Below are 12,988 nucleotides of genomic sequence, written 5' to 3'. Positions count from 1 at the left end.
TGAGGGTAGAATAACTAGAAACCAGAGAAACCAATTTGTCAATTTTATCATATCGAATGCTAAGCCCTGTCCGAACTGGAAAATGGCAAGAGATAAAGTTGTTTCTAATAGATAAATTATCCAGTATTACAGCACCAAAGAAATCCATCGACGCATCTAATTTAAAAATCTTGCAGGAAGAATGATGTTCATCAACTACTAAAATGTTACTAAACTATAGAATTTAATAATAAAGACAAGGACAACAAGAAGCAAACTGAAGTGGTATCCGGAAAGAAGATGGCCAAATATTTTACCATTTAAAGGTTTCACTTTGTCCCCCTCGATCCCAGAATAAGCCTCAACAACTCCCCTCTCAGTTCCGTCACCACGGCAGCATCGACCTCCTCTTTCAGAGCCGAAAACCAATCGCATGCCACCCTCGCAATCGCCATCAGATTCAAAACGCGGTCATACCCATTGCTCTGCAGCGGCGTGAACCCGTCGACATAACTGGCTTCGCCGCCATCTCCTATGAACCCCTTTACGGCCTCGAAGAGCGACTCCGCGTGCCGCCGGTTCATCCCTGAGCTGCTGTCGTGGTGTACGAACTCGTTGGTCCCTCTATAGTAGTAGACCAGCAGACTCCAGTGAGTGCCGCCGTCGCCGGCCGTGAAGAGGACGAGATCTCTGAGGTGCAGTTTGAGTGGGCCCACGGCTTCGGAGAGGGAGACGGGGTCGGGGCAGTTGGAGAGCCAAAAGGAGAAGGAGGGCGAAACAAGGAGGACGGGGTCCGGTGGGGAGAGGTGGGCGAAGAAGAACTCGATGAGGCGGTCGTTGATGTAGTGGGGGCCGCGGAGGATGTCGAGGGTCGGACCTCCGAAGGACGACGTCGCCATAGCTGGGGTTCTTCTCGTCGGCATTGGATTTGGAGGGAGACATTGATGAACCTGGGGAATCGCGTATTCTATGTCCATGTAGATAATACTGAATTTAGCGTTTGAATGTTATCCATGTGGAGAGACATGATCTTTGTTATCTATTGCGTATTATCGATGTAGAAAGACATTGATCGATGTCTTTGACATCAATAGATAATATGTCCGTGTCGAAATACATCGATCAAATCTAGTGTTGTAGAAAGACATTGATAACTCTGTGCTCTGAGTTTCTCCCCTCAAACACACCATAAAAACAATCTCGCACGCAGTCGTCCGCTCTCTACACGTGCCCGCGAAGCCATTGCTAAGACCAGCGATTCTTCGTATCTTCTCCTATAAAGCGACAGTGAGAAGACTCGGAGGGGGGAGAGAGAGAGAGAGAGAGAGAGCGCGCGCGAGCTCGCTCGAAGATCTCAACAAAAGGCCTACGGCCTCGAAGATTGGTGCGGGCAGGCGGATATATCATTGGCTAGGCCCAAGCCTGAGCCCAAGCCCGAACAAGACCCAAAACAGAGCCCATATTCAGACCCGAATCGATTTATTTTTATATGTTGTTATTGAGAAAGAATAATGAGAAAATAAAAAACAAATTAAAATGGGTAGAGCTGAGAATAATATATCATGCATCATTTACTTATATTATAGGAGAGAGTCCAATTTTTAACTAGCTTATTTACTTGTAAAGTAGTATTATAAAATATTACACTTTAATCGAATTCGAGTTAGATCTATTTTTGACCTAAATGGATAATTCGGGCCGGTCCAATCAGGTTTGGGCCAGCCCCGAGCCCGGATTACCTAAAAATTTTTTAGCCTAAACCCGGCCTGTAGTCCAAAAAAAAATCGAGCCGAGTTTGGGTAAGGGTGTGGCCCGACTCGGCTCGGCCCACTTTCAGCCCTAATTTCATTATCCTTTATGGTCAATTTGAATTGGTCAATACAATGTAATTACTGTCTCCATGTTTCATTTAATTGCCATATAAGCTGGTCCAGCGCTCCATCATCTTTTATGTCCTGTGGCCATTAAACCTGATCTAGCACTCCGTTGTCCTTTTATCAGTTCTTGAAATAAGGATACTGGAATTTTGTTTGAACATATTTCTTACCATGGACCTCATAATTTCCAATCTTTTAGATTCCAAGACGGACCCCTTCTCTGATTTGTGGACTAGATGTTCGTTGGAACTCATTTTGTTTCTTCATTGGCCAGCTTAACGGCTTCATAATCTAAAGAGGAATTTCCATAAAACCAAAGGTTTGTTGAAGGAAAGCGTGAAACATGATGTTCAAGGTGAATTTGTGCGTCAAGGTTCCTTAACTCGGTTGTTCTGACTAAATAGCTTTGAGTTGCAAACTTTTGTTTCTTAAGAAGTGATTATCTTCTTTCCCTCAAGAGATTAAAAAAAAAAAGAAGTGATTTTCTTCTAAAAGTCCTTTAGTGTTTTCAGATTAGAAGCTAATCTCATAGTAGCTCCTCTGGTGCTTCTATTTTTTCTCCAGCTTATGCTTCTTTTGATTCCAGATTTACTGAAGCTTTTTTTGGCAATTTACTATACTCCAGGGCAAACCAAGCAACGCTGAGGAGTCTAGTGATAGCAAACCCTCAGAGCAGAACTTGCAGAAACCCAACAGAGATATGAACGGACACCAAAAGCTGGATAAATAGAAAGTATCGATGGAGACAACAACAAAATCAGCCTTTCTGGTATCTATAATACAGCATGGCTTGGCTGCATGCATGTTACCCTTCTCTTTTGTATCAATCCCATTGAGAGAGAGAGAGAGAGAGAGAGAGAGAGAGAGAGAGAGTGGCAGGCCTTTCTTGAGTAAATTGGGCATCTGTTGTTTCAATGATCAGCATGATAGAAGAGTAGGTATGAGGAAAAAAATGGAATTTGGAGGAAAAAAAATGAATGGACAACCGCATTCTTTAAATCCTCTTGTAAGTGAACACTTGCATGATTTAATAAGTCTTTTTCTTTAATTTTTTTCAATCCCCGCAGTCTTCATTTTCCTAACCAGATCTCTGTTGCCACCCACCCATAGTTATTTTCTCGGATGTGTGATAACGGAGGTCGCACCCTGCTCCATTCCAAATAAAGCTTTATAAACACTTTGAATCAGATTGAAAGTGTTTTAACTTTCTTCCAGTCGTTTCAATTCATCGCCAGATGTGTCGTTTTCAGCCTATCTGCCGTGACCTTTGCCATGATGTAATCGTCAGCTGAAAGAACAAAAAGAGCGCGAGCCAGGCCAGCTGACAACAGAGACCGAAGAGCTTTTATAGATTCTTTTTCCGGGCAAAGATGCTAGAAATATAAAGAAAGAGAAGATCATAGCTTCTATGGTTATAATTGTTGTCTAGCTACTGGATGGTAGCATCCAGATAAGATTATATGCTCTTTTGTTGCATCACCTCATTGATGGAGTTTGGTGATGCTATTGGGATAGTAGAAAGCATATTTTGGGACTTGAATCCTCTGACTTGCTTTTTCATACGACTGAAGGCTAAAAACAGGCTTTTTATTCTTGAAAGGATATTATATACAATCTTGCTCGTGCCTCGCAGACCCTCCCCCTTTCTTTTTTTAAGGCGATGAAGTTATTTGTTCATTTTTTATCCGAATTTATTTCTCAGCTTCCACTGTTGTGGGATAGCTTTATTTTGCAACCAAATAAAACCATATAAGTATAACTAAGTTGACACCTTCGTTGAATTCGAAGGGCAGAAAAATAATTAAATAATCCTCTGCTTCTGTCAGGAGCATCTTGACAAATAATTAAGATAGATAGGATGGGGACTTGGCATATGTGCGAAGCATCTCTCCTTTTGTTTGTTTCTTTTTGGACGGTTTGGATTTGATGCGATTACTCGGCACAGAGCTGTCTCGCAGACTCGCACCATATGGTTTCAAACTCTCATTTGAGATTTCGGGTCCTAGAAAGTTGCTCGGCGGTGGTCGCAATATGGACCTGACGAAACGAAACAAACAGCTTGGAAGACGACAGCAGAGGCACATAGTGATCGGTACAATCCGGGTCAATTCGTATAGTTGGATAGCATGCAATTTTTTTTCTGAATTATTATAATATGTATGTATGTGTGTCTATATATATATATATATATATATATATATATATATATATATATATATATATATATATATATATGCATGTCTACATGTATTTGTGCTGGTTTGAAAATATCAAGAAGTTCAAAAATAAACAGTTTAAATAATATTTAATTTTATATTTTTAAATTATTTAATACATAGGTTAAGAGCCTCCTAATTATATAATTTTTACTATATATATAATTTAAAAATATTCTATATGTATATAAACAGGCGGATCAACTGGACACACAATTATTGTGATTTAAGGCAGTGTACATTGACCTCGGTGAGCCATTGATTGCCCGATCATTGATGCACTTTTCTCGCGTCCCGTAGCCAAACTCCACCCAAAACCAGCACAGGCTGGGGCGGCGGTCAAATTGACCCAAATAGCAAGTCAAAATTATTTTTTTCTAATTTTTTAATTTTATATAAATATTTAATATTTTTTTATAAATAATCGATGTAAGACTAAATACACGACGGTACATATCTTCGCATACTTTTTTTTATCAAGTTCTGACGTTTTTGTCAATCTAAAAATTCAAATCTACGCACAAGCACTATGATTAGTACGTGGTCAATCTCAATAAATATGTGGTTCAATGTCCCCTATTCTATATAAAATATAAGCCAAATTCGCTCTAATACCGTTTGTACAATTTAGAACTTCGTCCAAAATGGATAGTCGGAAGTTATTTTTTTGGTTTCTTAGTTTTGTATAAATCCTTAAAATCTTTTCGACGAATAACCGATATGAGATTAAATACAAGACCGCACGAATCCTCACAATGTTTTTGCTATGGTAGAAAAGCTCTTTAACAATATTAGCTGGACCAGTTCTCCCTAGCAGAATAACAACATATCTATACTTGTTAATAATACATCAAACTCATATCTCTTCTTTTTAATTCTGTATTTATACCCTGATAAGCTAGTTTGAGATGGCCCCCACCTGAATACCAATGGCTTCTCGGTCATTAGTGCTGAGCAAACAACGTAGCAGTCCTCAAAAATAAGTTGCACCACAGGCCATGCACATCATGCCACGTAAATGTAAAAGTGTCTGTTATTTTGCCGACCACCACCTCGCAAATTAAATAATTAGTTTAGCAACTAGATTGTACAATTCAAAGTCATACTGTGCTGGCTCTGCTGCCGCTGCTGCTGCTTCTCCCACCTGAAAAGAAAACATGGAAAAGAGACTCAATAAAACAATATATCATCTTCTGCTTCTACTTAATAATTTTTTGATAAAAATATTTCAATATTAGTTTTTTGTAAATTAGTAAATATCAAATTCTTTTATATTTAGTTATTTACCTCCCGATTTGAATATCTACTTAATTTCTCATCCAAAGAAACTGTTTGTCCAAGGAGAAGCCATTCCAGCTTTGTCACGCTGATTAGTTACAAGTTAGTCAGATACTTCTTTCCACCAATTTATATTCCTCAGTACCTTTCAAAAAGCTTCAACAAGATTGAGGCCGAAAAGATTTTAAAAAAATCAGACTAAAGAGAACGCACACTGGTTTTGAATTTTGAACTCACCAATGATTTCTATTCATACTCTGTATATTTATACAATCAGAAAAGCATAATTTTAGGCGTACAAAATATGTAACTGAAAGAAAATTTACAACACAATAAATGGTAATATTTACAAAAATAAAAAACTGATCCTAGAATCATGGAAATCGCAAAAATCTGACAGTATTTATTGCGGTAGCTGGACTTAAGTTGTCACTTGCTTGAATGATTCTAGAATCATGGGAGGCACGAAAAATCTGCCAGTATTTATTGCGGTAGCTGAATTTGAGTTGTGGCTTGTTTTCTTCGTTCTCCTTGATACAGACCTCACTCATGGTCTTATACATCAACGTGTAAGACAGTCATTCATGAAGCCCTTAAATGCTTAGAAAAAGATTCCTAAAGCTTTTATGATGCTTTTAGATTTAGGGGGTCTTTTAACCCCTGGGCAGGACAGAATCTTGTGAGCCGAAACATTAGGTATACCTACCTATTTAGTGTTCTCTAGGAGGTGTACCTGGTGCTGCATTGAATCAGATCAACCTCCCAGGCTTCTACAGAAAAGGCTGCAACCAAGGGGAGACAAAGCAAAACTGAAGTAGCAAACGTTAATTCTACCAATGTAAATGTCTTCTAAGCCTTTTAACTTCAGCCTTCTGGTCCTCCAAAAAGAGTGAAGGGTTCATAAATTTGTTGTTAAACTTGCTTCTTCCCTTGTACAAGAATCTTGAGTTCTTGCGTTGACTATAATTGAAAAAAAAAATACATACTTTGCATCAGTATTGAAAGTCCTATGGGCAACATGTGAAAACAAATGGCCATCTACAAGCATGCAGAAATTGCCATTTTATAAGCATCATTTATGGGAAATCAATGCTTAATGTCAAAAAAAAAAAAAAGAATAAACAATCAATGACCAGGATGACTTTTACTCACCTATCATAACATTTATAAATCGGTACATGTAAAAGGACTGTTTTAGTTCAAGTAGAATGCGCTCTCAGATGATGACTCTGCCCCATAATACTGAAAACAGAGGATAGAAAATTCAACCTGCAGCGTTAACAACTTCCTTGACATCCTAAATCAATAAAAAGCAACAAAATGCAGTTGCCATGAGAAAGAGAAGGCAAAACTTTGGATACATTTGTGGATCAATTCTTAATGGACATTCAAACTTTGGGAGTACTACAAGCCATTAGTTGAAAAGGCAGAGCCTTTTGAATAGCCATTAAAATACAATTTTCATGAGAAATAAAAGGCAAACCCTTGATGAGATTCATAGCATTTCTGAATGAAAGAACTTCAGAGTATTATAAGCTTCAGTAACATGAATCTACCAAGTGGTCTCCATCAGCTGTACCGAATACTATAGAAAAATAAAGATCAAGATAACCATGAGCACCAATGCTGCGACCATGCGGAGCCTCTCGGAACATAACTAAAACTCTTTGACCATCAAATTCGTTTCCAGGTTGGAGATTGCTTGATTCTGAAAAGAAACATCACAGCTTGTCAGGTAGATCATCAGATAAATTTCAAACCATGCTTTCCCACCCTTGTTTCAGGTGTTCAAATTATGCCTGGAGTTGTTTAGGCCTACTGCATCAGGGTCAGAAGCAGCTAGGTTCGTCTTTTTAGCTGGCATCGTGTGATTGTGTTTTCCCTCATATGTTGTGACGAAAGATCCTGAATCATCTGATGCCTTCTCAACATACTTGCGCACGTTACAGTTGGGAGTGGTGCATCTGTAGTAACTTCTGCAAGAAAGAAATTCGATTCATCAGCAGATCTTGTGGTTGGTGTTACAATAAACCATTAGATGATCAAGAGCAACTCTATACATATAGGTATACATATATATATAGATATATATACGCAATAAACCATGCACAATATATACACACATTACATGCACATACACATATATACATAAATATTTATATGTACACACATGTATGCATGCTTGTATGTAGACATAATTAAACATATACATATGCTCGTGTTATAGCCTTCACCGTGCTGGTAGTAAATTCTCCAGTCTCTGCTCTCTTGACTGCTGGTTTAATGAAAGAAACATCAAGTATTTACCTCGGATATAAATTTCCCTTCACTACTTTCTGTCCATATTTTCGCCAATGAAATCCATCTCCTGAGACATCTGATTCTACTGAAGTCTGCGTCGCAGAATGAGGCTCTGCAACACCTTCCGTTATGGTACCTGCTCCACCAACTTGATCCTCATTCTTCCTGTGATGAGAGAGCTTGTTAGGCATGGGATAATTTCTATACTCACATGAAATTCTGAATGTGCTTGTTCATATGTACTATGTTGTAAAATTTATGAGATGTGTTTTCTGGATAATAGTTTTGCATGTTACGAAGAGCCAACTTATTTGTTACTTCGACGATCAGTCATTATGCACCGATTGATTTTGTAAGCATCGATTGAAACATGGTGGATTTTATTTCCTATTTAAAAAACATGATGGAAATTGCACTGGCTCTCTTCATCTGAAGGGACAGTGTCACTAGAACCATACACATGGAGAGATATGACTATATATCCTCTTAGACATCAATATTGTTGCATGCTTCAAGGCATTCTTATCAAGCCAATAAACTTCTTTTCTTTTTCTTTTTTTCTTTTTTTTTACCTTTTTTCTTTTTTTTTCTGTGGTGGTAATTGTTGAGAACAAGCGTATAGAAGTTGGTAACTCAAAAATTATACATATGAAACTTGTAGAGCAATACACGACATACCTTCTCTTATAATTTGGCTTGTCATTATCTAAGCTTGCTGTGGCGTTTCCAACCTCGGAGGCCCCACTAAGTCCACCAATGGTGTCAGGATTCTTGGCAACGCTATTGTATGATGTAGCTAAAGGTAGGTCGTGAGAAAAATGAGCCAGCCCAAGACGAGAGGTTGTGTCTGGAAGACTTATTTCGTTGCCGTTCTCAACTTGTCCATCAGATACATTCCCCCCAACAAGATGGCGTTTCCACAATGGATTGCCGCTCTCTCTCCCATGGCCTTCGGAAACAACGGTTTGGCCTTGCGACCCCGATGAGAGTCGCTTGGGGGGCTGAGGCTTAGGATGATTGTGTTCGCCCTTGTAGACAATTTCAACTATTTGGCCGTCGAGCGATCTCTCAACCTTCTTCTTTACAGGACAATTTGGATGCGTACATTTGTAGTAACTTCGTGGGCATTCGCTTCCTTTCACTTGCTTTTGCCCATACTTTCTCCAGTTATAACCATCGAAAGAAGGTCGATCTCCACCGGCTGCTGGTTGTTGAGTTCTTGGATCCTGTTGTGTGTTCGGAGGCACAGAATTTGAAGGCTCGTAAAATTGGTTCTTAGCCATGGGTGGAGATGAATTCTGTTGACAGTTGAGAGTAGGCTTGTACTGGAATTGGTGTTTTTCTTGCTCCAGAACATGAACTGGGGCTTCCACACCCATGGCTGTTTTTTTATGACTGGCATCAAAGTTTCCCTGGAAAAAACAAAGATACCGAATGTTTTATGTTCCGATAACAGCATCACACATTGTAGTTCTTATGTATGAAAGATCATCCATTTCATGTCTCCTCAAGTAAAGTTCAAATGATCATCAAATCTGGAAGAATAATAAGGCACCACTTTCTTAGTAGGAAGTAAATTATCGGAAATTTCATTATAAGAGACATACAGGATGCCTGTGAACTAGATATTTCAAAGTGAACTGTTTGTAAAAGAGTCTGAAATCACGACCTATAATTGTATTCATTCGAACCAACTGATCGGCGCAATACTTCTGCAAAGAGAGCACATAAAAGAGGACATACTGACCAGATTTGCCAAGCGAGAAGCGGTGGTCCTCGAAACAACTCTTGCTGCAGGTTTGCATAAGACCCTTGTCTTATAATCTGCTTTTGAAATCTTAGTGGATGACTTATCAGATAAGTTGAACGCATCTGATTCAGATATATTATCCTGCGATTGTATTATTAATTGATGAAAGAGGCCAAATAAAACAATGATAACAGATGGACCATACATAAAGGAGCAAGCTAACAACCAATTTTATTTAATTGACATCCTTATGTCTCACCAGGGATGAAACTTCAGCTGGGGCAGCGTTTGGTGGGGGTTTAAATCTCAGAGTCTTTGGCCTGATGGCGACCGTTGCCTCAGCAAATGAAGTCGCAGGAGAAGCATTCATGGCATCAGCAAGGAGCTCTGAGAAGGACCTGAGATTGGAATTATAAGGTCTAGAAGCCACAGGTCTAGCCGCAGCAATCTTCTCTGCGTCTTGCATCTCCCCAAACTACAACTTATTAGTACTCAAACGATATGTATGGTTGACAGCACCGCGATCAAACTCAAGCCACAGATATCAACAGATTTGAAATTGCTATATAGCATAGTTTTCTCCAGTGAAATGCAACGTAACTCCCCAAGCAAACCGACAAGTTAAGTACTGTTGCTTGAAGCAAATTATGGTTGTGCTGCCTCACATTCAAGATTCGAATATTTACATGTCATTCGGACCTGCAAAAGATACTGCTATTATTGATCGGCGGAGAGTAAAACAAGCGAACAAGAGACAAGAGTTCTGATTGGATCATGGGAGGTGTTTCCCAGGGTTTCGACATTGGTGATTCTTCTGTCATTTCTATGAAATAATTGAATACACCATCACTGTTATTCTCAAAAAAATAAGAAAGAAAAAGGAAAAGATAACTACGTAATTTTTCGTGTAACCTACTCCTGAATGTAAATAGCTTTTTATCATTAATAAAAGCCAGGTGGTGGCTTTCTAATTAGCCTCCCTTATTATCTCGAACATTATGAGATGAGATCACCAAGAACAATCAGGAACATGTCTTGCAGTTTAAAATAGAAATACAAAAAAAAAAAGAAGAAAGAAATCCATCCATCAATCATCCGGTTTTTGTATTAGTGCAACATGTAGCGAATATTTTAAGCATCTTGCAGAGAACGTATGAACCTCATGCAACCCAACCAGCAAGCCCTCCATGGCCACCTTCTCGAGAATGAAGAGCTATCCAAAGTGATTTAAGCAGACATATAGATAAACTTTTCTTCCGAAGTCCTATAAAACTTCAGATGCCACAAATCGGTCATAGTGTAGATGTCTATCTGGTTTAATTCCGACAGCAAATCGAGCACAAGTACGACCTTATAACACCGTAGCAATTATAAGTTCGAATTCTTCCACATTTAGGAACTTTTAGATGCAGAAAGGAACCGGATCTGACAAAAGAAAAAAGAGCTCCAAACAAACAAGCATAAAAGGTTTCCTGCGCCAAAAGTAAATTGAACTCGGTGAAATAGAAAACGCACCCAGAAGCTTGCAGACCAGGCGGCAACTCCTCGAAATCTTTTCGAGAAGAAAAGCATGAGCAAACATAAAAACTAAAAATGAAGAGAGAGAGAGAGAGAGAGAGAGAGAGAGAGAGAGAGAGAGAACAGCGGGAAAATGGCGGCGGGGATATAAGCAGGGAGAAAGGTAGAGCGGATTGGTGGAGGGAGCTGAGGCTTGGACTGGGACCAAGAGATGATAGCAGAGAGAATAGTCTTCCTGGAACGACGAGACAAGCAGAGCAGAAGAAAATCCGGAGAGGTAAGGAGACCGTTAGGTTTGAAAAATGAGGAGGAGGAATAGAAGGGGAGAAGAAAAATAATAATGTAAAAGCCTGTACGCATAGTTGGATCCATATATAACATATATGAGTTGGACAAAAAAAGTAGAAAAAAGGAGAGTAGATGTACCATGTGGATAAGCAAACGATGGACGGGCTGAAGGAGCTGGTTTAAGTAAATAGTTTGTATGGGAAGTAGTAGGCATTTGGCTTCCACTGATGAGAGAGGGAGTTGTAATGCGTTTATCCTGGACGGAAAGACGAACTCAACCCGAGCTTCCTGAGCTCGATTAGAATTCGAGGGATGAAACGAAGGCCAAAATAGTCGCTACGTGTGCGATATGGTTTCCATTTGGAGCCCCAAGTCCTCCCGGGAAAGTTAAATTTGGGTGGTTGAGAAGGAAAAAGAATTATGAGCTACATTTGTGACATAATGATTAAAATATTTTTATTTAAGTCGTACAAATTGAAATTAGGTGAGAAGGTTGGAAGGGGTGGCACTACCCGAAATTGGAGTGAGTGAGGAGAGAGCACGTGGAGGAGCCGCAACAAACTCTGGCCTAACAGTACGGTTTTGTGACCGGCATACTGAACTCTACGAATATGGACGCTTAGAGGGCTGGACGAGTGGCTCTATGAGGCTGAGGGCGCACGGGTCACGCGGGGGTCACGGTTTTCGGTCACGCTACAATATTCTTCTTCGTACGGACACCACGAAACGGACGGTCCATGGGTGGACTGGTTGTTAGACAGCCATGCACGTGCTCTAGAAAAATATGGAAGGACGGGTGTGGGGAGTGGGGGAAAAGGGAAAAAAAAAATATGGAAAACTCCCCTCCCCACGGTGTTAGAAAGCTTAACCGGAAAAAGGAATACTCCCCTCCCCGCAGCGTTAGGAAAGCTGAAACCTGTTTCTTTGACGTTGGAAAATGCTGTTATTAAACTTTTTAATACTGAAGTCTACTGACCCCCAAATGTACCCAAATAATAATAATAATAATAGTACTAGTAGTAATAATAATAAATAAATAAATAAATTCGACAATTTTATAAAATCAAAACTCGTAGAATAATGAATTAAACCTGCCCTTATATATTAATTTGTTAAGAAAAAAATAATATAACATGACATCTTGAGTAGTAAATGGACACCCACCAAACAAATCGTGTGTTATCCACAACCGTCACATTTAGATTATAGAACACTGAGAAATTAGACCGTTATTATTTGATTTCACGGTAAAGCCCAACACAAGCCTAGGTGGTTCGCCTTTATTGCTGCGCGCCCCATCCCTCCTATCAATTGGGTCTCTTCCTTCCTCAAGTTTTCAAACCCATGAGAGAATGAAACAGCTCTAATTAAACTGCTTGAGCAGTTTCATTCATTGGGCATGAGAAAAGCCGACCTTTCCAGCTACAAAAAAACATCACATCATAGTCAATACGAGTCTTCACCCCCATCGATGCACGGTGTTCTTCGGCTGATTTACACAGAGGGATGAAAAAAAAAAAGAAGAAAACCAAATAATTATATAATATTTTCCTTATGCAACATGTGGGGAATACTTTTCTCCACCCTGATTAATAATTACTGGCCTTCTTGGCAGTTCATCCAGCACACCGAGGCCCTAATATTATTTCTCACAGTTTACCTAACATTGGGGAAATAAGAACCCATCCGATGCTACTACTACGAGAAGGCATATCATTCTGCCGTCAAAGTTAGGCATCCAAGATGAAGACCATTACAGAAAATCACCTTTCAGAGATTCC

The 12,988-nt window shown here is 39.5% G+C and overlaps 1 protein-coding gene, 1 long non-coding RNA gene and 1 pseudogene across 6 annotated transcripts; all 3 read right to left on the bottom strand.

The window, feature by feature from the left end:
- Positions 1 to 177: 177 nt before the first annotated feature.
- On the bottom strand, positions 178 to 994 carry LOC103697739 (NEDD8-specific protease 1 pseudogene; annotated as a pseudogene).
- A 4,086-nt stretch (positions 995 to 5,080) lies between these two features.
- On the bottom strand, positions 5,081 to 6,217 carry LOC148700139 (uncharacterized). Its single transcript, XR_015972926.1, has 2 exons — positions 6,084 to 6,217; positions 5,081 to 5,216 (listed from the first exon to the last, which is right to left on the bottom strand). It is a non-coding gene; the product is annotated as an uncharacterized LOC148700139 (long non-coding RNA).
- Positions 6,218 to 6,712: 495 nt separating this feature from the next.
- LOC103696297 (WRKY transcription factor 44) lies at positions 6,713 to 11,636 on the bottom strand. Of its 5 annotated transcripts, XM_088710277.1 has the most exons (8): positions 10,917 to 11,616; positions 10,561 to 10,826; positions 9,661 to 10,100; positions 9,399 to 9,542; positions 8,330 to 9,063; positions 7,658 to 7,816; positions 7,150 to 7,326; positions 6,713 to 7,058 (listed from the first exon to the last, which is right to left on the bottom strand). In XM_088710277.1, exons 3-8 carry the CDS (start codon positions 9,865 to 9,867, stop codon positions 7,025 to 7,027), a joined length of 1,455 nt encoding a protein of 484 aa, XP_088566403.1. In that variant the 5' UTR covers positions 9,868 to 10,100; positions 10,561 to 10,826; positions 10,917 to 11,616; the 3' UTR covers positions 6,713 to 7,024. The 5 variants fall into 5 exon arrangements, with proteins under 5 accessions (XP_088566403.1, XP_038988375.1, XP_088566404.1 ...); XM_039132447.2 differs by lacking the exon at positions 10,561 to 10,826 and having other exon boundaries at positions 11,346 to 11,636; XM_088710278.1 differs by lacking the exon at positions 10,561 to 10,826 and having other exon boundaries at positions 7,170 to 7,326; positions 11,346 to 11,627.
- Positions 11,637 to 12,988: the final 1,352 nt, after the last annotated feature.

Source organism: Phoenix dactylifera, chromosome 14 (assembly GCF_051530095.1).
Source record: "Phoenix dactylifera cultivar Ajwa chromosome 14, Ajwa_hap1_PhDact_Kaust_v1.1, whole genome shotgun sequence".
NCBI lineage: Eukaryota > Viridiplantae > Streptophyta > Magnoliopsida > Arecales > Arecaceae > Phoenix > Phoenix dactylifera.
The sequence above is the reverse complement of the archived record's forward strand: the minus strand, read 5'-3'. Positions and strand labels throughout refer to the sequence as shown.